Source organism: Anabas testudineus, chromosome 21, assembly GCF_900324465.2.
Source record: "Anabas testudineus chromosome 21, fAnaTes1.2, whole genome shotgun sequence".
Classification (NCBI taxonomy): Eukaryota; Metazoa; Chordata; class Actinopteri; order Anabantiformes; family Anabantidae; genus Anabas; species Anabas testudineus.
This window is the reverse complement of record NC_046629.1, coordinates 14011648-14039067: the sequence shown is the minus strand read 5'-3', so window position 1 is coordinate 14039067 and position 27420 is coordinate 14011648. Positions and strand designations below refer to the sequence as shown.

The 27420-nt window shown below is 39.5% G+C and overlaps 1 protein-coding gene across 1 annotated transcript; it reads left to right on the top strand.

The window, feature by feature from the left end:
• Positions 1-51: 51 nt before the first annotated feature.
• Positions 52-27420, top strand: galnt13 (UDP-N-acetyl-alpha-D-galactosamine:polypeptide N-acetylgalactosaminyltransferase 13). The gene is given in 13 exon segments (XM_026375792.1): positions 52-75; positions 6172-6461; positions 11242-11410; positions 13289-13403; positions 13405-13456; positions 14001-14208; positions 15275-15445; positions 16058-16175; positions 16674-16854; positions 18494-18633; positions 19777-19875; positions 20476-20610; positions 27032-27420. Coding segments are annotated over 12 exon segments (1671 nt in total). The 5' UTR covers positions 52-75; positions 6172-6319; the 3' UTR covers positions 27173-27420.

Below are 27420 nucleotides of genomic sequence, written 5' to 3'. Positions count from 1 at the left end.
GCCTGGGTTAAACAGCTCAAGAGGCAGGACAACACATCAAGAGCGCCACCACACGACCAGACCCCACGCATGTTTGTATGTAGTGGCTGTAATATGTGCTGTCTGCATCATGCATGTATATTGTGTGTGTGTGTGTGTGTGTGTGTACTTCAATTTAAGTGTTTATACATTTATTTATATGATTTATTCCTACATGTCATCTCATTTAAAATAAGCAAAATGATGTGCAAACAGAAGAAGAAAATCTCACTTGTCATTATTTACTAGAACAAGTAGAATTATGGAGCAGAAATAACACAGATGAATTTTAGAACTGTTGCAGATACACTAAAAGAGAAGGAGTATTTCCCCCAGTATGTAGAAAATTGTTGCTTAAATCTAAATAATGCAAGAGCTACTGTCTCAAAATAAGGCAATATTTTAAGGAATCATATCTTAAAACCAGTAAACCTATACCATATACAAGACATGGTTTCACATTATCTAAGAAAGTGTGCTTGAATTTAGCATCAAATGATTTGCAGTTATCTCATAAAAAGACTATATACTCTTTAAATTAGAATATTGTACTGATATTAATAATCCTGACATACTTGTACTCACACTGCTACTAGAAATGAGACAAGCCAGCATAGACCAGCACAGCTGGTGACCAGGATGGGTGTCTGTGGGGGGCTTAGGGTGCTGGGGTGGGCAGCACTGCTAGATGTTAGTTAAGATAGGCTGTTAACCTGGGTGGGCTGCTAGTATGTAGAACAGCCACATGGGATGTTGGTATGACAATAAACCCAGAATACTTGAAAATTTTACAATCCTTATTGTATAGTATGTTAATAACTACTGACAGAAAATGAACAGTGTGTTATTTAATCAATAATTTTACATTTATACAAATATTTAAAAATGTAAAGAATACAGCATCAACCTGACTACAAGTTTACATTTTTTCTAAATCTAATGTCACGTCAGTCTATATTTACCATTGCTTTACTTTACAATGTTAAAAGTGTGTATGAAAACAGTAGAAGGAAAAATTCATAGATGTTTGAAAACTGAGGCCAATTTTCTCCATTTATTGCCAATTAATGCCAAAATATCATAGCTAACAATATGTTTGTCCCTTTTCCAAAATCATCTGACTTGTCTTGGGTCTTAGTCCAAGGTCTGTGCTTTCATTGAAAGGTAAATATACAACAATGGGTCACAAATACATAGTTTTGTTTTTCTAAAAAAGAGATTTGTCTTGGTACAAATGTACAAATGTACCACGAAAACTTCTTTAACCTAGAGAAATGTTGCTTTGAGACGTTTTTCTAGTGTTTGTTAGAGGTTACCGAACACATTTCTTTGTATTTACATTCAGAGTTCTGAAGTAATTTACAGATGAAAGAATAATTTGTCACAACTTTACATTTATATAGTTGTTACAGTTTTTCTTCCCATCCCACACTTGAGGAACCTGTGCATGCACTGCCATCTACTGGATATTTTGTATCTGGGTCGGACACAATAGTTATACTGTATATTTGAACAATGTACCATACATGCAAATGTGAATAGAATTCAGATTGATCTCTCAGGTGCAGACACAGCTTTCAGCTGTTGCATTATACTTGAGTTCAATGAAAAAGCAACAAAAGCTTCAAACTAAAAAGGAAGTTTGCAGTCTTTGACTGTGCTTCATTAACAGTACACCACGAACTGCTAAACATTACAGGAATTAACTGCGGGCTCCAGTTTAGATCTGCTGCACTGTCCAGAAGCCAAAGTTACAGTGAAGGTCATCAGTAGCAGCAGATGGCAGCATTGTTTTTGTCATCATGATTTAGCAAAGGTCTTTGATGTACACAATACAGTGATGCCAGTCTGCTATTTTCAATGACAAGACCCATAGACACAACCATTCATACACATGAAGCTGTATTTTCCTTGTTGTGAACTACTACTGTTAATAATTATCAGTTTATCCTCTGCCTAGATGTACTGTAAATTACTTTACAGCACTTAAACCTACTTCTTTCACCTGTGCATACATTATTTATTATATACATATACATATACATATACATATACATATACATATCTATTAGGAAAAACTGGAACTCAAACCATGAAGTGCTGGAAAAGACAAGATCCTGTAACAAATAGGCTATAAAATAACTCTAATCCATTACAATCAAATAACTGAGGCTAGAAACAAAAATAAAATGTGTTCATTGAGGTGTTCAGAATCTTAATAATATTATGTTCAGCATAAAACATCACAGTGCTAAAGGTTTGAATTAACTAAATTTAGAATTAAAATTATAACAATATAATTCTAAATTTCTAGGTAATTAGGAACGATCTAAACATATTTATTTAGCTCGTATTCGGTACATTTATTTTTATAGTAACTGCACTAATCTAACGCGCCTACATTTACCAGACGCTCCACTTGAAAAAGGATTTCATGAGCGACGTCGCTGACAGCCAATCAGAGAGGGGAAACGGGACACTTTCAGGCCGGCCTGAGCTGAGGTTAGATTGTGCTTAATATGATCTCGTCCTGTCCTTTTACCGCTACAATATTCAGTGGGCGAACGGTCCTGGTGCGCGTCGAGACGCATGTTTGCATTGATCGCATCTGCGTCTAAACGAATGGGACGGTCACCGGAGGCTGGGGATGCTCGCCGGTGTGCTGCGGCTCAATTAGGGACAAAGCCTATCAATGAGTCCGAACAGGTACCGTGATCGGCGTTACTGGGCGGACTGGATTACTGTGGACGACTCTGTGTGGAAATGGGCTGTAACTTCTGTGTCGTTTTGAGACGCTTCACGTTTGCAGGAGCGATTTGCCCACCACGCTTCGGCCACTAATCGTACTGCGCACTGGGTGATGTCTGAGTTCAACACGTTGCTCGAGAGCGAGGCTGGAGCAGGTCACTGGTTCACTCCATCCATAATTTAGGGTAAGCAAAGAGTATCATCATTCTCTCCATTCCCCTGCACACCAAAGGATGTGTCATTGCTTTGCACATCGCTGCGCGCGAAGGCTGTGGCTATAATTTGATCAGGTCAAGTTCACCATGTGTTGTGTGGAATGAGTTGATAGTGGACATTTATTGCTTACATCTTATTCCTGCCACATCCAACAAATAATGCACATGCACATGAAAGAAGGATGGACAGATCCTGTGTTTGCATGGATCACACACTTAAAATCCCCTCAGTGGAATTCATTAACGTACTATGTTGGATCTTTGTTTGTTGAGTGTTTTACCAGCCTCAACAGAGAACCCACTTGTATTTTGTGTTGTTTGGCTTAGAAAATAAGCTACAGTCATTGGCCTAATGGGCTTACTGGGATCTGCTCTATAATCACCTCCTGTTCCTGCAGGGCTGGGTATAGATTGGCTTTTTTTTTTTTTTCCTATACTGACCATAATGCCAAAATGACACACATACTAGCACTTATGGCATAATGACAGTTGATCTATGTTTTAGGTTAGATGAAGCACATCTATTTCTCTGCAAATGAACTCTTAAGGAAAAAGACAAACTTTGCATTTATCATCATACCCTACGTATTGACTCTTATCATTCACTGACAACAGACACACTTTGTTTGGATCTCACAGGGTGTAATTTGTGCTGGTGGCAATAGAAACACAGATCTGTAACTGGACCATCACTACAGGAGCTGGTGAGATCTGACTGTGAATTATTTTTCTTCACTTAGTCTTGGAGAACCCATGTGTGTGGCACTTTAACCACAGCCAGTCCGCAGCAGACAGCTTTGCCTCGGTCCGCTTCTGAGAAAGTTGACGAATTAAAAAAAAGGAGCATGAAAAATCCTGTTTGATTTCAGTTTTTTTCTTCTCATGTTAATGTCATTTTTCAGTGTCAAGTGAGGATCCAAAGCTTGTGCTATGGAATTACAATAAGTGAACAGTCTGGAAATTTGCATATAGTAATTTAGCTTCTAGCACTGCCCCAAACATTTCACTGTGAAGAGCATTGCTAATAACTCACTTAAGGGTCAAGAAGCAATTAAAAATGCCTGGTGGTTTACACTTGTCTTAAAGGCACAGGGGAAAAAGTGACTTGCAAAGGCAGTAGGAACTTATCTTTACTGCAGTGTAGCCTAAACCAGATAGGAATATTTATCTGTGCAGATGGTTGGACTAATTGACTCAGACTTCTTTGGACGAGACTTCAGCAAGCTGCCAGCAGCTCGGTTGGTGGTACCCTACCCAAACATTTCTCCGCTACAGCCTCACCAAAACAGATGGTTAGAAATGCAAACAGAAATAATCAGGCAGAATCATCATTGATCTGTCTACAGTGTGAGTGGAGGTGATACGCTACATACAGATGAGATCATTTTGTTGATTACTCCTGGTTAACGGGGAGTCTCATTTATGTCCATCGACTGGGTCAGAAGTTCTGTATGTGAACAGTGTATGGAGTCACCGAAATCACCATCTGCACTCAGATGTGAGTCTGAAGCTTTGGATCCGTCTGGACACAGATGCCGCCTTGTTTGCAAATGAGATAAGTGCAGTGTCAACCTCAGTGATGGACATTTAGACAGCAAGCAGAGAGGACAATGTGTGTGTGTGTGTGTGTGTGTGTGTGTGTGTGTGTGTGTGTGGAGTCCAAAATCATTACCATGCTGCTAGTCAAAGATAAGGAAGTCTGTCTGATTCCTGTGTGCATGCATGTTCTACTGGTTGTAAAAGTAAAGAGTATGATACATTTATTGTAGATATGCTCACATATATTGTAAATATAATACATCTAACATTTATGGGGCTGACTCTATTCGGCTACACAGTAAACCCCTGAACTATTTTAAAAATATATCTGCTACATTGTGTGATATATGGTTTAGCCTGTATTTCTCAATTAGTTATGAATGTCTCAAAGGATACTGCCGGTTATTTGTGTGTTTGACTCTCTTTGGCTGAAAGCATTTTTTTTTTTTCCATCATTGCCATTCCATTCTCATTAGACTTTCAAAAGCCTTTCGGTCAACGCAAATTCCCGTCAGGTAGAAATCCTGTTTGACAGAAAAAGATGCTGTTTTTCATCAGAATTTTTGCGAGGCATACAGAGACATCCAATCTCCATAAATTGCCTCTGGTATGAATGTTGAAGCTCATATCTCCTATGATATTAGCTTATTAGTTTGAGATTGTCTTAAAGAGTTACCTTTTTACATATATATTGTGTTGGGCCTATTCTAAGTTTATCATTTAACTGTAAACTGTCCTTGATAGAAAGACAATGTGCTAGCCAGCACGAGGCACCCAGTGCTCCTTCATTTTCTCCACCCAATATTATTCTGTTACCTGGATTTTCCTCCACACATTTAAAATCTCTTTACTTCTTTGTATTGGAACCCACCGGGATCATTTTTATGTGAAGTAACATGATGCCAGAGATTGTTGTGACTCTACAAACACAGTTGGCTCTGCTATAACCTCATGAATGTAACTGATAGTGGAAACTGACAAAGCAGTTTTTAAGGTGGATCATTCAAATCTGAGCTAGATATGATCCTGATAATGATGTGCTTTAACAAACACATTAAAAAAAAGGTGTGCTGGTGAAACAAAGGGATATTGAGACATTTTTAAAATTATTTTGACTTTTAGTGTGAGGAGAAAGATGGAACAAAGATTTTTACCAGGCTTGAATTGGGATTGGTGTGGTTCAGGGTACTGCCACATTATCACCCTTTTAGAGATTGAGCTATAATAAACACATAGATGTACTGTACATGTTTACCTCACCTTTTTTTTCTCCTAATTTTCTTTACCTTTATCTGTCCTCATTTTTCCTCTCCATCCTTTACATGCAGTTCTACCATTAACATGCATAGCTTCACATATATAACAAATCAAACTCTGGTTTGTTGTTTGAAACACACTGCATCACTGTCTGCTATTTTTGCCCTGGGTGTAGATGCCTATTATTTAGCATAATGACTCTTCCAGTCGGCTACTTTTTGTTTCCTTTGGGCAGACTCAGGGGGGCACCACAGGAGGCCCCTGCTGGTTTTTGTCATGAATGCTAACATGGTTTGATTTCATATAGAGATATAAATATTTTAGTTATCTTTAGATTTCTTTAAATTCAATATATATATATTTTCTTTTCTTTTCTTTTCTTTTTCTCCTGTAGGATGATGCCTCTGAGTGAAACCTGCTCGGTCTCCTTGCTGTTTTCTCACCCTGCCCACAGAGTTCACAGACCACAGCAGACCGAGCTCTCCTGAGCACTCTCTCCAACTCTCCCTGTTTGGCTACCAGGCTGACAACTTAGGGAGGTGATGCGACGGTTCGTCTACTGCAAGGTGGTGTTGACCACCTCTTTAGTGTGGGTGCTAGTAGATGTGTTCTTGTTGCTCTACTTCAGTGAGTGTAACAAATGCGATGATAGGAAAGACCGCTCGCTGCTCCCTGCCCTCCGAGGTGAGTTAATATCACTGCTGTGACACCTCTCTTTCACAGAATAGATGTGACCTTGAATAGGTTTGTTCAAGGTTTCAGGTTTCTATCATAAGATATCATGCGTCTCAGTCTAGTGTCAGAGACCCTTGTGTCTTTAAGCTTTGACATTTACCAAGCCATATGTACTGTATGAGTTTTCAGGATTTTCCACTGACATGGTTTGTATCTCAGTATGAAATTGCTATCTGGTTTTATTCCAAACATTCACATTCGGTTTGGGATTTTAAGGGTTTTGGCTGTTGTTTAATGAGAGACAAAAATCAAGGCCAGGGAGTTAGGCCAAAACTGATTTCAGAAATTAAATCCAAATATAAGCATACTGTCATTAACCACATTTGAGTGAGTCTCATAAAATAATTTGAATTCTACAGTATGATTTGAATTTGACAGTGTATTTGGTTTCAAATGTTTTTGACTCTATGAACCACTTAACATTTTGGTACATTCAAATACTGTATACTGCCTATACTTTATATCTGTCTTAATGTTTTTCAGCACTTTTGAAACTCACAGTTGTTTGGGTCACAGTAGCCAATAAGTGTTTTCCCATAGTAGTAACATATCACTGTGTGGTAATACAGCTTTCTTTCAGATCCTTTAATGTAGAAAAGAATCCAGTAATATTATCACACAAATGACATGAAAAGCAACCAGGGGAATCATCAGGGAGCAGAGGCTTGTCTCTGAGGTCTCCGCCTGTGTGAAGCAATCTGTTTTAAAGATTATGTGCCATCTTAAGAAGTGGCGAGATTTTTTCTCAGCTCTACGATTATCGACTGTGAGAACTTCAGTTTATATGTGAGGCGACACGACACGAAGAAATCCATTTTTGTTTGTGCTCTGTGCACATTTGATCGTGTGTAAGCGTAACTAACCTGTTTAACTTGAGTTGAACATATTTGTGAATGAGCTCTAGATGTGAAACGTCCCATCATTTCACACTTGTAAAATCTGTTGCAAATCTTATGAACGCCAAGAAATTCACTGGAGGAACAAAGTTCTCTGTGAGAGGCCAGAAGTACATGTAAAAATAAGTCATAAAACGTTTAAAAGTTAAAAATGATACCTGTGTATCAGAGAATTCCTGAGATCACAGACAACTCTGAGAGCTACAATCTCCTTCACAGAGTTCATAACGTGGACTCTAATAAGCAGGTTTTTAAGAGGCTTGCTAAGCTGCTTTTAAGGTTAGAAGGCGAGCAGAGCTGCCAGCTACTGAGGCTGATTGCCATTCAAACACTATATTGGAGCTACTTTGCTCAGAAAATCAATGATTTAATGATTATATGGATCGACTGAGAATTGTCCAGCCACTGGTTTTGCCAAGACATTGCAGATGTTTATGTCATGTACAAGTTGGATCATGCATTGTAGTCAAAATCACTTGTTTTATTCTGGACTAGGTATAATAAATAAATCATCATAAAATTGGTAGTGGCAGTGGTCTACCTACCATTCATGGGTGCTGTTGTAGTGTGCAGTGCATCTGTAGAGGTTATTGGAAAGATCCTTGTGCCATGTTTAAACTAAAAGTGAAGGTTTTGGGCCAAAAAACTGAAACAAAACACTGCAGAGATGATTAGATTCAATCATCTCACTCTGCAGTATTTTGTTTGTCACCACAAACACATTTTACATAATAAATCAGTCATGTGATTTGTTGATAATAAAAATTTTGATATATTCATAAGAGCCAAATAAACCACCATTTGGTGCTGGCTTGATATGAGTATAGTGGGTTTATTAGAGAATTTTTTAAAAACTACTGCCTAAGGGGGTTTTACACTGCAGTTCTTACTGTTACCATCAATCATTTTGATTAATGCAGGTTTAATTAATTGTGGGTCACTACACTTTGGGCTGAGCTGCTTTGAGTGATGGTTCGCACTTAGTTTCTACTCAGCTTCAGTAATTTTGGACAAGGGGTCAGTGATCCCATGATACGCATTACTGGGTCGATAATGACCTTGTAAAGTGTCCATCCATCCCTCCATCGGGTACCATATTCAAAATAATTTTGGTTTTCTAATGGAACTACACATGATTATGTAGTGATAGTTTGTATAAAAACTCTCAGCTCTCAGTCTTGACCTTAGTTAACCCTGATGACATCATGTGGACTATTTTCTCAGACTGAAGTTGTAGTTACAGTTTACACAGGCTGAGTAGTATTTATGATGAGTGAACTGGCTCCTGAGCATAAGTTATCTAGACACATCTTAAACACAATAACCTATTAAACCTGCTGGTTAGATAAATAATAATAATAATTTAAACATAAATAACAATAAATGTGAAATGCACTGTAAATTAGCTTTAAACTGGGTTTTTTATATATAAAGCTAATCAGTAAACAACATTTGATTATTAAATTGATTATTATTTAGGGGTGCTATTGGAATTCACTCTTTCCTCTAAAGGTAAATAACAGTGAAAGCATCTGAGAGACATTGGAAATCACAAGATGAAAAACTCAAAGCTCAATCTGTATGCAGATTAGTGGCGGAGCCCAACTTGATAAAAGCAATTTTGAATCTTGCAAATAGGGATCAGGAGTCCAGCTGGCAATCATGAAGTCATTCCCATAATCAAATTTACTATAGCATAGACTCACATCTAACATATGTGACAGATTTGGAGTCAGCGTTACTACTTTGTCAAAATGATGAGTTTATGAATCACATAATGGACAGATAGACAGTATGATGCTGCGCTTAATTTCGTTCAGCACTGATATATGAGGGAATTTGTCTCAGAAGACTCATTAACTGTGTGAGGAGAACCTTTTCACAGAAATTGTTTGGGACGAAGCTGCAGGAAGGCACAATGAATTAGAATGATTGACCTTAGATCTGACAGAGCCATTGTTTTCCTCCCCGATGATCGCGGTCATCTTTTATAATGAATGATGTGTGTCAGGAGGAGAGGGTATTAGGCTTGAAAAGACCACAGAGTCTCCTAAGGCTCCTCTGATCTGTGAGTTGCTAAGCCAAACCAGATTTATTTGAGTGTTTCTACCACTGTTTGTACTAGTTTGTAGATGGACAATTTTTTTTTAGTTGTGAAATGTTCACATGCAAGGTATCTGCTCTCTGTATGGCAGCAGTGTTCTACATTATTCAGTTATTTATTTTGTATTTTAAAATCCTCCTTGAGACTGAGGCAAACAAAGTAAAGGTGACCTCTACTGGTACTGGATGTTTTGCATGTACAAGATATTTCCTGAAAACTCATGACTTCTGTTTATCCATACATAGATTTATGGATTGGAGAAGCTGAGCATGTCTTTGATGGGTACTTTGTCCAGTTATCCTGCTCAGCTCTTGAGCTGTGGCTGTCAGCTTTAAGCCAGTGTCCAAATGGAGAGGGTCAACACTCAGCACTATCTGTGGCAGGACAATAAAGAAAGGAACAGGATCAGTTGAGGTTAACAATCCAGCCAACACCAGTCCATCTCTGTGAGGGGTCATGAGGAATCCTCTTAACCTGGGGCCACGCAGTTAATGTGAACTGTGTGTCCCTTTTTCAGGGAAATAACTGCCTCTGCTCTGGGAGATTATTAGAGAGAGAGAGAGGGAGAGCACAGTCATAAATCCATAGGACATGATTTATCTTTGGTGAAGGGAGCTGGCTCTGTAAAAGAGCAGCAACAACAACAGGAGCAATGCTGATGCTTTCTAACCATTTGACTGTAGGAAGACCAGCAAAATCCACTGTAGACGCTATATTACTTGCCTACATCCTCTTAAACCTCTGAATTCACAGTCTCCTAGTAGATTAAAGTAAAATTAAATATAGCCGATATGCCTTGCTCTGCTTTTCACATTCACTGATATCTGAGGTAACTGAGATAGTTTTTTCCTCTGCCATGAAACATGCATGTTAGAATTCCATCACATTTTCGTTTTCTTTTCTGTGCCATTAGTGTTATTAAGGTATTAACATGCAGTGCTACTCATGTATGCACATACTGTATACAAGCCCTCAGTACACTGTACATTGAAAGATCCTGTATAGCACCAGTTTGGTACTTGCACACTGGTCTGGAAAATTATGTTTTGCACCCGGCTTATTTATTTATTTATTTTACAGTTATTGAACATTGCATTTTACAGAGTGTTACACAGTTTTGCTGCACTCCCCTCAGAATGAACAGACAGATAATGAACCCAATCTCTGTGACGTCCACCGTAGAACTCGTGCATCTCACAACAGTCCAATGCTTTCAGCACAAAAGATCACTAAGAATTGATCTGTAGTTTCATTCCTTTTGTCAGGAGATATTTAGATTTCAAAAGATCATTGTTCTTTTCCAGAACAGCACATATTGATGTAAGTTATCACAGGAGATCATTTGTAACATGTATTATTCTCTGTCATCGAAGCAGCATCAGTCCAGCTCTATACTGATTGATTAATTTTTGCATTAAAAAAAAAAAAGAAATCTTGAAAAACCACCACAACTCTTTTTTTCCACTGGTTAGAACAGGGAGAACAGCCAACAAAGTGGTGTAAGGGAGGTCAGTCGGTCCTCATTACTCCCTGTCCCATTTAGAGAGGAGCTGTAATTTGTAATTTAGTGGGCTTTTACCACACAATACTTTGTCAATATAGTGTTTCCACATCAATAAAAAAATAAGTGATTTCTTGCACAATGTGGTTTGATGCTTAGCCGATAAAGAAATGGAAGGCTTGCTTTCTTATCAGATATCCTCCTGTTTTGCCTCTTGATATTTTGCAGCAGTGATATCTCGGAGCCACGAGGGTCCGGGAGAGATGGGCAAGGCAGTGAACATCCCCAAGGATGACCAGGAGAAAATGAAGGAGCTCTTTAAGATAAACCAGTTCAATCTGATGGCCAGTGACATGATTGCTCTCAACAGGAGTCTGCCAGACGTGAGGTTGGATGGGTGCGTAAGCTTGGGAGTCTCACAAACGCATGTTGACCCTTTAACTCCCACACACACATACAGATCAGCTTAACTTTCACCTCCACCCTGCTCCCAAGCTGCCTGTAAACCTTGATACCTATGATACTCATCCAACATTGAGAGGAACAGTGTTTTCCTTTTGAAAAACATTGCTGCATTCTGCTTTGTCATAGTTTGTTTTTCAGATTTTTCACTTCTTAATGTGTACTGACTTGCATGTGTCAGGCTCACCAGTATTCAGACAAACGTGTTGGATGGCTGAGCAAGGCCTTGTTTCTCTTGTCAAAAGAGTCCAAAGAGAGACGCAGACAGCGATACAACACACTGTTTCTGCAGATGAAAGTCTCTAATTTATCAAAGTGAAGTTATTCTGATGATTCAAATGAAATTTAAACTGTTTGTTGAGCCCATTAGATGTTACTGGTATTTATAACTATCCAATGTGAAAAGACATCTCTAATTATGGACACCGTTTCAATTCAGAATCTATCAGATCTCTCAAGTGTGTACATTGGGCTTGACATTTGAATGGGAGCAGGGTTTTATTTACTATCATTCAAGATCCACTTGAGCACTTAATGAAAATCCAAGGAGCAATTTATATGAAACATGAGCGCATTCATTTTAGGCCGCTGCTATGCACAGGCATTCGCTTCTCTTGGAATCGTTATCAAATTAATGATTCATGTTTAAATATTTCAAACGTAGCACAAGTTCTCCACAGAAACAAACCGCAAAAGTGTGTTTTCCCACACCTACATTTTATAGTGGGAAAATGTTATTCTTGCCTATTACCAAGATAATGCCAGCTCAATATGTGTTAGGATGTGGAGATGTAAACATAAAGAAAATATAGGGCAGAATATCGTAGAGAAAAAGTTACTATTCAGCTGATTGCAACCTCCATGGTTTTTCGGCCTATTGTAGCTCTTTTTCACAATATACTGGTAAATCAGCAGCTTTAAAGCAGATCACAGCTTAACGCTGCAGCATTCCATCGGCTGAGTGGTGAAAATTATCCAGAGACATGCAGGATTGCCGGTCGTTGCCTCTGAAGGGCAATAACATTTTATCTCGAAGGCAACCTCCTGGCCTAGTTATGTCAGTCTGCGCTGTCACATTGAATAGACAGGATTGTACTTGCAATGCTGGCTGCTCCGATGGCTTCTTTCACCCTCCGTCACCTCCTAGTACCCCTCCTCCTTCCAAGCAGACTGCCCTGGCCTTCCATATGCCCCCTTTACTGTAATCCAGCTCATTCTTTATTCATCATCATCCACTAAAGCGCCGTCCCAGGTTTACCTCATTCTCACTCTTTGGCTTTGACATCACGTCATGTCAAGGACATGCTGACATTGCTGCCAGCACTAGTTTTACTTTTTCTACTTACTTTGGAGATATTTGTCAGTAAATCTCCTATGACAATGTTTTTGCTCCTGACATCAGCAGGGGATAGCAGCAGGACACACTCAGATTGTTTTTTTTCTGATGTATTTTTATACACAAAAAAAGGGGAGCAGGCAAAGAGACAGTGCGACTCCAGTTTGTAACCAACACTATACTTCCATAACAAAACTAATTTAGTTTACAAATAGATTTTTATGTTTATTTTCTATAGATTCAGCAAAATGTCAATAATAATGACCCTTACATGGTGGATATTCAAAACATCTAAATTAATTTAGCAATTATATTAAAACTGTGGGAAGAAATTCTACCATATTAAACCTGTTATGTACAGTAGGTCATAAACAGGCTTTATATTAATTAGTCTAAAACTGCTAGAAATGACTTTGTTCATGTCTGTGGCTCGGAGACATCCCATAATCAGGAACGTTCTGCTTGTTACTCTGTCAGCTGTAAGACCAAGGTGTACCCCGATGACCTGCCCAACACCAGCATTGTCATTGTGTTTCACAACGAGGCATGGAGCACCCTGCTGCGCACCGTTCACAGTGTCATCAACCGCTCTCCCTAGACACCTGCTTGTGGAGATTGTGCTAGTCGACGATGCCAGCGAGCGAGGTTGGTAGCCTTCACTGCGGCTAATAAGCAGTTCACAAAAGGTGCAGGTTTAACAGTGTAGTGAGACGTATGTGATACACATGTTGGTGTCGAGGTTGAAAATCAGTGAAAACAATGCCAAGCATACGCAATGCAGCTTTTTTAGCTTTTTGATGCAGGTTTAATTCATTAATTCAATTAAATTATTAAATTATAATTAATTTTATTTCTTGAACCTAGACATATCACATATCACAGTAATTTATTTTTTTTATATTAATTGATAAATAGAATCTATTTTGTTAAAGACATATGTTCCAAAACGTATCTTGTTGTGGAGCCTGATGCTTGGAAAAAAAAACAACTGGCATTTCGCACATGACTGTGCAAAGCCTAGTGGAGTGTAGCAGAGAGTAGAAGAGCACAGTGGAGCAGGGAGAGCAGGCCTGGGCGGCCAGAGTGGACTGATTTTAAGTTTCATGCAAATGCTAGCTTAGGTTGCATATTGCAGCTTTAATGTACTCTGAAAGTGCACTCCGACTGAAAGCCCTCCGCTTTGTTGCAGACTTCCTGAAGAAAAAGCTGGAGAACTATGCGCGGACGCTGGAGGTGCCGGTGCGGATCCTGAGGATGGAGCAGCGTTCAGGTCTAATCAGAGCCAGGTTGAGGGGAGCAGCTGCCACCAAAGGTCAGGTCATCACCTTCCTAGATGCTCACTGTGAGTGTACAGTTGGCTGGCTGGAGCCCCTGCTGGCCCGGATCAAAGAGGATAGGTAGGAGCCAAAACTGACCAAACTGCACTGCAGTGCTTAGACGCTCATTGTCAGTCAGTTTAATCTTTTGTCCAGTCCTGAAACAGACTTTATTAATGCTACTATTATGACACTTCACTTAAATTGCACCATCTGGTGCTTGAGCCAAAGCTCTTTCTGCATTTTGATGAGATGGCAAACTATCAGTTATGAATACACTGTTTGAGCCTGACATTGCTGATAGGGGAAGATAATAATTTCACATCTTCTGCTTATGGTGCTGCCTGAGACTACTATATCTTAATTTACTAAATTACTAAAAGAATGTCTTTGTGTCAACCCTGCAACATCTCATGCTGGAGCCTAGATTAAAGAAGACAAACATTACAACAGATACATGTTTAGCCACAAATGGATGCAACCTGGCTGAGTACAGTAGTAGATTTTGTTTGGTTTTTCACAGCAGATGTTTTCTCCAGCTTGGGGAGTTTGTAGACTTATTAAGACAAATGTGCAAGAAGGTGTTGATGTGATAGCTGTCATTTATTATAGCATTTGGTTACAGTATTATGTCAGGCTTTTCCTTTTTTTGTATAAAAAAAAAAGAGACTGTATCTGCTTTATGTGTGTGTGTGTATATATATGTATGTGTGTGTGACATGAACAGATAAATTAATTGATAATGATTCGCCTGTAATCCATCTCTTGTCTGAGGTCAGACTCATTCATTTTTCCTCAGGAAGAAATTAGTATCATATGACTCAGAATATTATGTTATGGATCCATTACACCTTTACAGAATGGTGTGGCACATGTAATGATGTCTGCACAAATAGGCACAGGCTGATGAGTTGGTGCAGAAAATGTATAGTAACATTTTGTGACATTGAAAATATACTTTGACAATTCTCATTTTGTTAGTTCATAGTAACAGTAAAAACAATAAGCTTAACAAGAATTTTCTATGTTTTATGTCTTTGTAATTTGTCTGTATTTCAGTTTTGAACAATTGGATAGACAGTTTTTATCACAAATCATCACAAATACTTTATCTGAACATTGAATTTTACATTTCATTGTCTTTCAGGACAGCAGTGGTATGTCCAATCATTGATGTCATCAGCGATGAGACGTTTGAATACATGGCAGGGTCAGATATGACGTATGGTGGATTCAACTGGAAACTGAATTTCCGCTGGTACCCGGTTCCCCAGCGGGAGATGGATCGGCGGAAGGGGGACAGAACACTTCCTGTCAGGTATGTGTACTAAGAAAATGTTAAATCTAGATAATTAAGAGTTAGTAACCATTATCATTATCGCATCACCCAAGAAAAGAAGAGATGCCGGCGACGCCAGCAGGCTACAAAGTAAACATGACTAGTTAGATTTCTTTACAAGAACTCCTCTTATGTAAAATCACAATTTATCTGTATCTAGAACCAGGTAATTTTGTTCAGTGTGTCCCACTGATGCAGGCAACTGTCTAAACAGCATCCGCTTATTTGTGATTGTGCTCTTTAGTAGTGTGAGTACGTGTGAGCTCATTAATGTAAAAATAGAAAAATAGAAGCTCGCTGTTGCTTTTTTTGGCTACAGAAAACTGGGTACAAATTAGTCCCAGCAACAAACATTATCTTCAATGTATAACTGAATTCAACATGGAATGAATTAATAGATAAAAGTAATTACCCCCCCTTCCCTCCAGGCTTCGTTTTAAAATGTGTCAGACAAATTGGTCTCTTATTATGTTGTGAATCGTTGTTGGTGATTGTTTCTCATATTTACACGAAGACACTGATAAATACAGGAGGAAACACAATATTACAAGAACATTTTTATGCTTTTAGTTCTCATTGTGTCTCTTGCAGGACTCCCACCATGGCAGGAGGATTATTCTCTATAGACAAAACATACTTTGAAGAAATAGGAAGCTATGACCCAGGGATGGATATCTGGGGTGGGGAGAATCTGGAAATGTCTTTCAGAGTAAGTGACCAACAAAGAAGGGGGCATTTACCCTGTTTGGTTTGTGTCACTGGGTACATGCCAGTCCCTTTACTTCACATCAACAGTTTAGTTTATCCTGAACCAAGGTAGTGGACTGACCAAGCTGATACATCCTAAATAAAGTCCAGGCAAAAAATTATTGTTTTCTTACTTTCATCTGTACTTTGAATCAGAAAGAACCTGAACGCCTATCTGTCTGTTCATGCTGGGTTAAAAGTGTGGTTTTGCTTTAATGCCCTCTTTAAAGGAGCCCAGCTCAAAGTCTTTCAAGAACACGTTGTTTCTTGTTTCCTTGCTTCCCCGACTCCCAACATTTAAGAGCAAAATGCATTTTTGGGTCACCTGAAGATCAAGGAGTGAGGATAAATCAATTAAGGGCACTGGCATGAACCTAGTGTTTTGTAAGTCTGTAACGAGAGTGTTTGTCCACTTTTTTTTTTTTTCACATCCCACCTCAATTTAACTTGCCGTCTCCAGATCTGGCAGTGTGGAGGCTCTTTGGAAATTGTAACATGTTCCCACGTGGGCCATGTTTTTCGGAAGGCCACTCCTTACAGCTTCCCCGGAGGAACGGGCCAAGTCATCAACAAGAACAACAGGCGGCTGGCCGAAGTGTGGATGGATGACTTCAAAGATTTCTTCTATATCATATCACCAGGTACTGAGCAATGAAACGGCCACTGTCTGACTGGAATCAGGCACCGAAGCCAATGCTAAAATGACACGACTTCTGCTTGTTATAGTTTTCAGCCAATATAAAGCTCAGTTAGGAATTTAATGTTTTATTCATTGTTCACCACTGTACAGAGTCAGATATGAACAATCCTCAGTATGAAACGTGCCTGTGCTGCCTGAAAGCTCGTTGATATTGCATTTAGCAAATTGATGTGAAAAGAAAAAAAAAACAACCTGTTCTATTCTTTTTTCTTTTTTTTTTTACAGTCATTTAAAAAATGTCCTTTTACTTTGTCTTTCTTTGGAATGAAATGCTGCCTTTGTCATCCGAGAAGCAGGATTAACTAATTCTTATCCTCCAACGCATTTTGTTTTCTTGTACCTGAGTTCAAGGATGGTCTTCTCTCCACTACAGCTCAGACACACAGACAAACTAGAACAATACGACCGTGCAAATTGAGATATCTGCTCCATCTGTCGACTTTGTAATATGATTACCCTTCAGCAGGCTGTACTGTCTTGGCAATCCATGGTTAAGTGTTTTAGTTGCCTGCCAACCTATAAGGGATCATCAGTAATCTGCAGCTCTTATAGCACAAATTGTGACCTTCCCCTCCACTCAGTCAGGCAGGATTCTCTACGGGCAAGTGTGCAGACAAAGCCGGGGGTGTGATGGATGAGTCTTTCTGCGTATTTTGGCCCCACAGTGACTGTCTGTTCCTCTAGGACATTAGGGAAAATGATCTGGCCCACGCCGCTGCCAGGCCTCACTTATGGGCGCAGAGGAACATTGTATGTTGCTCAGGCTGAGCTTGGGAGTGGCATCTACTGAACCTATTAAAATTGGTTCTCCTTCCTTGTTCCTCCTCTGGTGATTTCAAGATCAAAGAGGCTATTCATCATCTGCAACATGTGATGCTCAGACTGTATAGAGAGAGGGAAGGGGAAATAGAAAGCCACAGGAGGAGGAGTGGCCTTCAGCTCACAGCTTTTATCTGCCAAACCTGAAATGTCTATTTTCCACATTAAAGTGTGTGATATTGTTGATACTAGACAAAGTTAAAGAGCATTGTCTGGCTCATGTTTGCTGGATAAATATACAACACTTTACTCTCAGTCTTACATCTTGGCTGTTTTTTTTGAAAATTGTACTTTATTTTCCCTTATTGCAATCATGCTCTTTCATGATAAATTACCCCCCTGGATCTATCTACACGCAAGCTATGAGTCCTCAAGAGGCACTCTAGGGAAAACCATCTGCCTAATGTGTTTGTAAGTGTGCCCAGTTGCTGTCTAATCCCTCCTCAGTCTTCTGTTTCATCAAGGCTGATACACCAGGCCGTTTTTGGTGAAGTAACACACTGATACCCCAGAAACTGCATCGCATTTGTTGCATTTGTGTATTTCTTTAACGTCAGCAGTATATCATTCTACGAATGAGGTTATTTACTCAAAATTTAACAGAAATTCTTTACATGTCGAACCACGTAACTCATTTCATGTTTAATTTTAGCGGCTCAAGTAAAATACCCTTTGAATTTCCAGGAAATAATGGTGTTAACGCTAAGAGAAAAGCTGACTGATAATGGTTGGTAATACAGTACATATGTCTCTGTCTGCAGGTGTGATGCGGGTAGACTATGGAGATGTTTCTTCCCGTAAAGCCCTCCGCGAGGCATTGAAGTGCAAACCATTTTCCTGGTATCTAGAGAATATCTACCCAGACTCCCAGATCCCCAGAAGATACTACTCACTTGGTGAAGTATGAGCTTTCACGTACTCTGTCTCCTATAATGTAGCAGATCCACTAGTTCCTTCTGCTTTCAGTCAGATACCGTATGTCCTTGTCGGTTCTGGGCTGTGTTTTCAGAAAGCCAATACCACTGTGAGATAAATCTGAAAATCTCAGTATCCAGCAAACGGCTGAATGAAAAGATAAAAACAAACACCCCATAGCTGTTTGTATTGAACATGCGTGCTAAATAAAAATGGGGATGTTTGTGCACTAGGCACTGATCCACATGTTTACACAGTTATACCAAGCATGGTGGGGAGGTGAGATAAGGCCCATGTGTATATTTTACATAGTGACAAAATTCTTTATTGTACTTCATCTAAAGTAACTTTTACACACACAGAGGCAGAAAAAAGAAGTAAACCATCTATTACCTTCCCTGTGCTATAAATACTGTATAGACTAACAATGGGAAATCTTAATCAGATTATAACTTAAATAGACAGAAATGGAGTAGCTCCATAGCTGTAGTAATTAAAAAGGGGATTTGGGGAACAGTCTGATAATTTGCAGAATTCATAGTTACTTGTTTTTAAGATAAGAGAGGTTTCTTTTATTAGCTAGGTCAAACTCACAGAAAGTGAGTGACCTGAATTTGCCTCTTGATTCTATTGGCTCAGTGTTGACACAAACACAGGCTAAAGTCAGCGTTGACATCCATTGTGCATCTGAACGATAGACGGAGGTCGTTTAAAACTAATGCTAGTTAGGGAATGTATGGTTTAAAGAGCTTGGAAGTTTGTTGGGTTAAAGTAAGTTATGACAAAGATCTATTATATACATATGTTTTATGTTTGCAGCTAATTATTATTATTAATGATTTATTTGTTGATTATTTTCATGATTATTAATTGTCTAATTGGCCTGCCTTTGGAATTGGAAATAGCACTTTTGTTTTGGCCTGGGCTACTGTGAAGCAACAACAATAGTAGTAATAATAATACACCTCATGGATTATACTCCAGCAAAAAATGGATTTTGAGTTTGATTTGAAGGGTTTGACAATACCAAAAAAAAACTAAAGCTGTGAAAATTGAGTAGTAAATAATTCATAACAATAAATATGTTTTGCTTAAATACAATCTAACACTTTCTACATGTTGGTGATAGATCAGAAATGTTGAGACCAACCAGTGTGTGGACAACATGGGTAGAAAAGAGAACGAGAAAGTTGGCTTCTTCAACTGTCACGGCATGGGCGGAAACCAGGTGAGGAAAAAAAATATACATCATGACGAATGATGTTTGGAACTAGAAACATAATTTAGAAGCAGTAGTGCTGTAAACTGAAGAAAACATACTTCTCTTTTCTCTTTATATTAATGTTACGCCTGCCAAAGCCTTTTATACTTCTTTATGTTGAACACTCAAGCTTTGGGAATTTGTCTTTGCTCGACAGCTTGGGCTCATTCAGGCCGGACACAGTGTGTGTGAATTGTCAACCCTTAAGTCAATTTACAATTTAATTCAAGTTTGGATTTCTGCCAGGTTTTTCTTGTTTCTTAAGTCCATTGTTGTTTTCGCTCCATGCTTTGAATGATTGTGAAGTCTTTGGCATTTAAGGAAGGTTTGTGCCAAAAATGTGATTGTATTGTGCTTCTTTACCCTCTTATTATGGGCTGTTAGCTGCACTACATAAGACTGTAGTTACAGAAATACAGAGTAACAATACATACAGCCTATACAAATTATTAATCTATTTTTTTTTTTTCAAAAGCACTTTCACACATTCATAGTGGAGCCTCCATTGCTTGAATGCAATCTGATGAATAATGAATAATGGGCTGAGTAAAAACATCTTGTTTGCAGGTGTTCTCATACACAGCGGATAAAGAAATTAGGACAGACGACCTCTGCCTGGACGTCTCCCGCCTCAATGGACCCGTCGTCATGCTGAAATGTCACCACATGAAGGGCAATCAGATGTTTGAGTACGATGCCGAGGTAGGATCTGTGTTCCCCAAAGTAGCCAAATAATCTATAACTAGGCTGTTATTGCAGGCAGCCATTCCTTTTTCCAGGTGGATGATGTATTGAGGATGACTGATTAAATTCTGATGGCTTGTATTTGTCTGTGTCACCATGATTTGGGTAGTGGGATTAGGAATACCTATTTATTGCCACCAGGTGGTGCTCTATTCCAGTTTTTTTTTTTAGCTACTGTGTCTCTCCTCATGCTCTTTTCTTCTATAGTATGTTGGCAAGTGGGAATATGATTTTGAGGTAAGCCGAAAAAGTCGTTCTTGAATATTGACCCATAGTCTGAGTGTGGTGCTTCTAGTATTGTGATATATCACGTGCCAGTGTGTGGACTGTGAAGTGTCAGTGGTTATTAGAATAGGTCTTCTAAAAGGTGATGTGAAAACTGTGAACTGTTTTGCCAACAACCTTCATTGCTTTCTTACAAAATTCAGCAAAAGCAACAAACCGCTAATAAATGTCCACTTTCATTAATCTGCCACTTAACAGGCAAAACATAAGTAGCCTAAACATTTACCTTAATGACAGGACAAACCAATGCAAGAAAAAATATATGCTGGATGAAAAACACACAGCGTCACACACTGATCCTAATTGATTTGGATTTAGTTTTGTGTGCCTGTGTTTTTTTTTTTTTTTTTGTAAAAACCTATTGGCCTGTAAAACAGTGCTAAATTTATACAATATAAGAATGTGCGAGTCAGTCACTATTTATTCATTTGTAGTCCTGTAGCACCAAAATGAGAACTAAAATTAGATAAATGCCAGTGTCAAAAACTGCATATTAAGCAGGAATGTTTCTTATATGGATAACAGACATGTTGAATCCCAGAGGAGAGCTAAATTGTTCTCCTCCAGCCCTGTTAACTTAAAACTCTAAGTACATTATAGATTATACAACTCAAAAGCATCTTTAATATTAACAATTAATGCCGAATGGGAGAAAGTTAGAGCAGACTTGTCTGAATACAGTGTTTGGTTTATCTCTCAGTGATTGAAATGTCCTAGTGCTGACACGCATGACAAGGTGAGATCTGAGCCCGCTGGCCTTTCTGTCAGCTATTAAACAACCCCTAGGAGAAATCCTTCCATTACACTTTGTTCTCCGGGTCCATTCTTAACATGGAAAAACTGAATAATTTATTAAAGAAGAGGACAGGTCTCTGTTGTAAACAGCACTGGGGCGCTGCTGTCAGTGGTCACGGTTATTTTTAGCTCGAGTGTGACGGACAGGGGCTGAATCCTGGGTGACTACAGTACCATTAACATTTCATCTGGTCATCAGTTTCACTTTCTCAGGAATACCTGGTTTTTCCATGTTGCTGCTGTATTCGTTCGCGACTGCCCTCCTCCTTTTTCATCTCCTCTGTTGTTTCACACAGAAATAAGCAGTTTTCACTTTCACATGAAAATACCTGTTAGATTGGTGCTTATTGTACATATGAGGTTTTGTGTTTCATTGCTGTAATTTCCCAACTGAGAGTTATCAGGTTGTCTTATCCACAAAGACAGATCCCCTGCCAGAATATACTTATATACTGCCGATGTCCTCACTTTTTTCAGTATAATCCAATGCACCGTGAATAGGAAAAGTCTGAATACCCACATGCTGTCAGCACTGAATTTGTAATTTGTTCGAGATGTTATAATTCAGTCATCAGATTCACATTCATGTGACATTCATATGTTACCATAATATGAGATGGATTTTGGAGATGAGAGAAAGCCCATAATTGCTTGAGTGCAGTCATGACTTTAAGGTGCTTCTATGATTTGATCAGCTTTAATAAAACTAGAATTAAACACTATGATTACAGGTTTGGCTGGGAGATGATTATAATATTATAACCTACTATTTGAATTGTTTTTTGTTTTTTTTTTTCAATCTAATTATTTGTTTTGTTTTTTATATATTTGGTGAGGGTGTTAGTGTGTATAGTTTCATAGTGTCAATTATGTAATTCTGTAAAAGAAATGATCAAGAAATGTGTCTGAAGTCTGTGCTGACAGTGTGCAGGAATTCAACATCTTTCACAAACTGAGACTATTTTAAATATATTTCTTGGTAATGCTTAGTCAAATTTTACTGTATCTAAAGATTGACTATTAAATCTAGGCTCTGAATACCTCAGACGAGCAACACTGCTCTTCTATTTTTATCACCTGTCAGTGAAAATGTGCTTCTTATTGAACTGGAAAATCTGTGACGAACAGATGGATTCTTTTAAGAATAACTTGATGACTCTCAGACTTACCTTCACTACCATCTGTCCCTCTCACTCCTGGCTTGCCGCAGAAGCACACCTTCCTCCACATCATCACCCAATCATGTCTGACCATCAGCCGTCTGGAGGACGGCACCTATGGGCCCACGGTGGAGTACTGTAGCGACAGTCCTTTGCAGGCTTGGATCCTCCGCAACTTCACTCGTCTGGAGGTTGCTAGACGCCTCTACTTCAGTACTACTGACTATATTCTCTAAGCTCCCATCTGCTCTGGTGGCCTGTAGGTCCTCAGGTGAGCAGATTAGTTCAAATTAGGCTTAGAGTAGGAGCTGCTCTGTTTAGCTGCTCTGTAGTGATGTGATTTAACATAGTTAGAAAATGAAGTAGTTTTACCTGTTTGGGCTTTAATAGGCACCTTTACATGTCTCAGTTTTCATATTTTCTAGTTTTATGTCATTGAGAACAGATGAATGCAGAGCGTTCTGCGATGATGTCAACTTTCAGATGTGTGTTCAATCAAATAGTTTAAAAAAAGCATTACTAGTGACCTTCATTAAAAAAGGGCCATAACTACACCAAGCAATGACATTTGTCCCATTGAGATGCTTCCATGTATGAGATGCAATATGTAAGACCTTTAGCCAGTCTTCATGGTAAATTAGATATCATTGACACACATAAATATTATATTTTGATGTCAGAATCCATTGGCTGTCCTCTGCACTGCCACTGCTTGGCAAATGATGCCTGGGGGAGGAGCATGTGGCTATTTTTAGTTGATTATCTGCATGCAAGGCTGATTGAAATGGGCTTGCCATTGTTTACAAGTTCTTTTGAAGTGATCCTTCATTGTGAACCTGCCTTTCATGGCCTTGGCCTCTTAGGCCACTCTCCTATTGGCCTGAAGCAGCTGTGTACACTGTGTGCCACGTACATATTGTAAAACCAATGAATCCCAATTCAGTGCTTTTCACCACTCAGTCTGCTTATTTACATATTTTTGTAAGGAATGTTTTCGGGCTCAGCATTTCTGTCCGTTTCACGTTTGTCGTTTTCCTGCTTTTTCCCGTCCCAGTGTCTGTCTGTAATTTTCGGTTTAGCTGGTTCTGTCCGCTGAGTTATGTGGAGTTTGCTCCTCAGAGTCCTGTATTGTTGTATTTCTCAAAAAGTGAAAGAGCAATTCCATTGTAGCATGCCACAGTTTTTTTTTTTTTTTTTTTTTGTGTCCAAGCAGGGTAAATTGGGTAAGGAGCTCCCAGGGCTGCTGGTGTGTGTCAGAGTTGCGGCGGTAAAGTGACCTGCTGTTAGATGGCCTGATTTGCTGTTCAAACTCAGAGGTCCTTGTGGCATAGGCAGCCCAAGAGGCGAGAACATATACAAGCCGCCATTAGAGCAAATGAGACTCTGCCTTGAGACAAAGGGATCTGCTGTTTTTGTGTTTCTCACAAAACGCAGCTCAGCCCTCCAGATCTTCTTCCAGAGTCAGCACAAGATGGTGACGGAGAGGATAATGTTCCTCAACTGGGGTTTATGGTTAGAAACCATTGTCATTTAATTAGCCAGTCTCAGCTGTGCACGCACAGCGACTCGCTTCTGAGACACTGCTGGTTTTCTGGGAGGCTGAGAGGGGAGTTTTCTCATGCCCAAAGGAGGCATGAAATAATTATGAGCAATGGAAAAGGACTGCCACATTTCTAGTATTTTCATTAAACGGCTTTTCTGCTCTCCGCTGTGATGCTCTTCTTTTGCCAATGGAGTCATTTTAGATTTTTGAATGAAAGAAAAATAAAAATAAAAAACTCATTATTGTCTTAGCAAGACTCAGATGATTTAACTTTACCTCTTACTCAAAGAGGCTACATGTATAGTTATACCTAAAAGAGGTATTTTGTAAAAAAATATCCTTTTCTTATTTTGTATTCTAGACCTTTCTCTGTAGCTGCTGTTGAAAATTGAATTATTTTCTAATAACAAAAGAAAAGTGTAGCACTACCTTATTGTTCTTACTGCTTAGTTTTTTGGCAGGTGCATAAGGTCGAACACCACCTGCTTCCTTTGTTCTTGGTCTGTTTGAACAAATGTGCCCTGTAGGGCAGTCTGCAATGTGTACTTCAGGAAAGATGTGTGTGTGTGTGAGTGCATGCACTTCTTTGTATCCAGGCAGAGAATGTCAGGCCCTTGTGTTTTATAGCTTAAGATCAAACATGTGAGCATCTTTGTGTGCTCATTAGTCTGAATATCCTCTGTCAACAGTCAAAGCACCATCTTGTTTTAATGAAGAATTATGTCTCAATGGCAGAATAAAAAATGCCGGTGCATGTATTTTAGTGCCACATGGCTTTGTTGTTTCCCAGTAGAGAGGCTGTGCTTCTCCTTACAAACCAACTTGGGCTCCTCTCTGTCTCGGCATGCGATCATTAGGACGAAAAAAGCAGCTGAAGTGAGGAAACAAAATTGCGGAAGCGTGTTACTTCTGTGGGAATGAACATAAATGGTTAATCAAGGCCATTGAGAGCACACTTCCAATGTGGAAGGGTGGGGGGGGTAGGGTAAGTGTTGCCACTGTAGCCTTTGTGGCAGATAGCCACAGATTTCTGTGCTGTACATCTTCATGTCGTGCTGCAGTTTCGCTCATCACAACAGGTGTTTTTTTTTTTTTTTTGTCCAGTCTCAGTCTGGACATTTTAAAAGCGCGCTGTTGTCTGGTTTTTTCTGGTCTATGTGAGAACAGTACGCAGACAGAGCCATTAACATCTAAATCAACCCTTAAAAGTTTTAAAAGACTACTGTGGTCTGAAAACACTTTTTCTTAATTATATCCCCTAAACAACTAGAGAATGAATTCATGTGCCAATTAACTGAAAATCAAAACTCAGATTTTGCTAAGCAGGACTTAAACCCTCACCGAGACAGAGACTGAAAGTGACAGGCCCCTTTTCACAACAAGCGCGTTGACCTGTCACTGCAGGAAAAGCACAAGTGTGTCAATTATACTGAAGCACCTCTGTAAGCAATGACACAGTGTCACAGTGAGCCAGTGTGAGTGATAGCAGGGCCCTGAAATGGAAGGAGCTAAATAAACACCTGCGTGATACGCGAAAATGCCTTTCACGAAGAAAGCCATGTTATTAATCTGACAATGTCATCTGAGCTTAATCACACAGATTTGTTACCAGACGATGACACGTGTGGCTTATGGCGGGAGCTGTTAGCATCTTCTCTCCTTTTCTGAAGGGTAATGTGATGAAAGCACTACCACAACAACAATAAAACACATTTTTGGAAGCAGGTCTTGCACAGTGGAGCCAGCAGCCATGTTACTTTGTCTTTTTGCTTCAGCCAAGTGTGGCAACATGCGTGACCAATAGCGCGTCTTGATCCATGATCCATGATCCATAACTTTGGGATCCATGTACCACGGTGGTACAAAATGACCTGGCAGTTTTGTATGCCTCTGTGTAGTAGCACTAAATCAGCTGACTTGCAGGTGTCTTAATGCATATAATCCTGCAGGTCTTCCAAAGGATGTTGCAACAAATGAATCCTATTCAGATGAAAGAAAAGTCTTTTACTTTGTGGGGTGATGCTCTGATAAATGTATCCATCGTTTTGTAGCTGCTCCTTTTCCAGTGGGGCCAGTGTTTGTCACATGATGAACACAAAAATGGCTTCACAGTCCTGTGCTGTTCCTGGGGGTTCGGGTGTAATGCAATGACAACGGTCTTCCCACAAACAGGAGCCACAACTCTCTGAGGAAGCTCTCTGTGTACATTGTTTTGTAAGAGGCAGCGTTCATAGTTTTTCTTCCCTACGACATGGTGCTTTTCTTCCTCCCGCTACAGTTATTGAGTGTAACAAGCTTACTTGGTCGAAAGGCATTTTTCGTGAAATGCTGGAAATCAATAGATAAAGTGTGTCTGTGAAGATTCATCTTAGTCACGTACCCAGACATGAGTTAAGATACAGTCGATGAGGGAGGTTGAGGGGCAAATTAAAACCGAATAACACTAAATCACAGACTCTATTATTATAGAGTACTGATTTAACAGCAAGAGTAGCCTGGAAAGATTTTCTCTCGCTGGATTTGTGTGTTGCTGCTGCGCTGTGCACTCACGTTAATGTTTACATCTGTCTAACCGCCTGACTCTGCTTTCTCCTAGCGACTCACACTTCTGCATGTGAACAGCAACCAGTGTTTGGACATGCCGTCTGAGGAGGACAAGATGGTCCCCACCCTCAGAGACTGCAACGGCAGCCGCTCTCAGCAGTGGCTGCTCCGTAACATGACCCTAAGCATCTGATCCCTCACCTCCGTGCCCCCCCTCACCACCCTGTCATCATATGGCTCTCCGCACCCTCACCAGGTGGCTCTGACCACGCGATGCATTCATCTCTTCCTGTAACTGCTGGGTCAGTAAATACAGAGATCCAGGCAGCAGCAGCAGCTTATCTGTTTTTATGCGGGTGTTTCCTCTTACAGCGTGCTACAGGTTTGAGAGAAGCTGCATCTGCCATTTAGGCAACACGACAAGCTTTACCTTCAGGGACC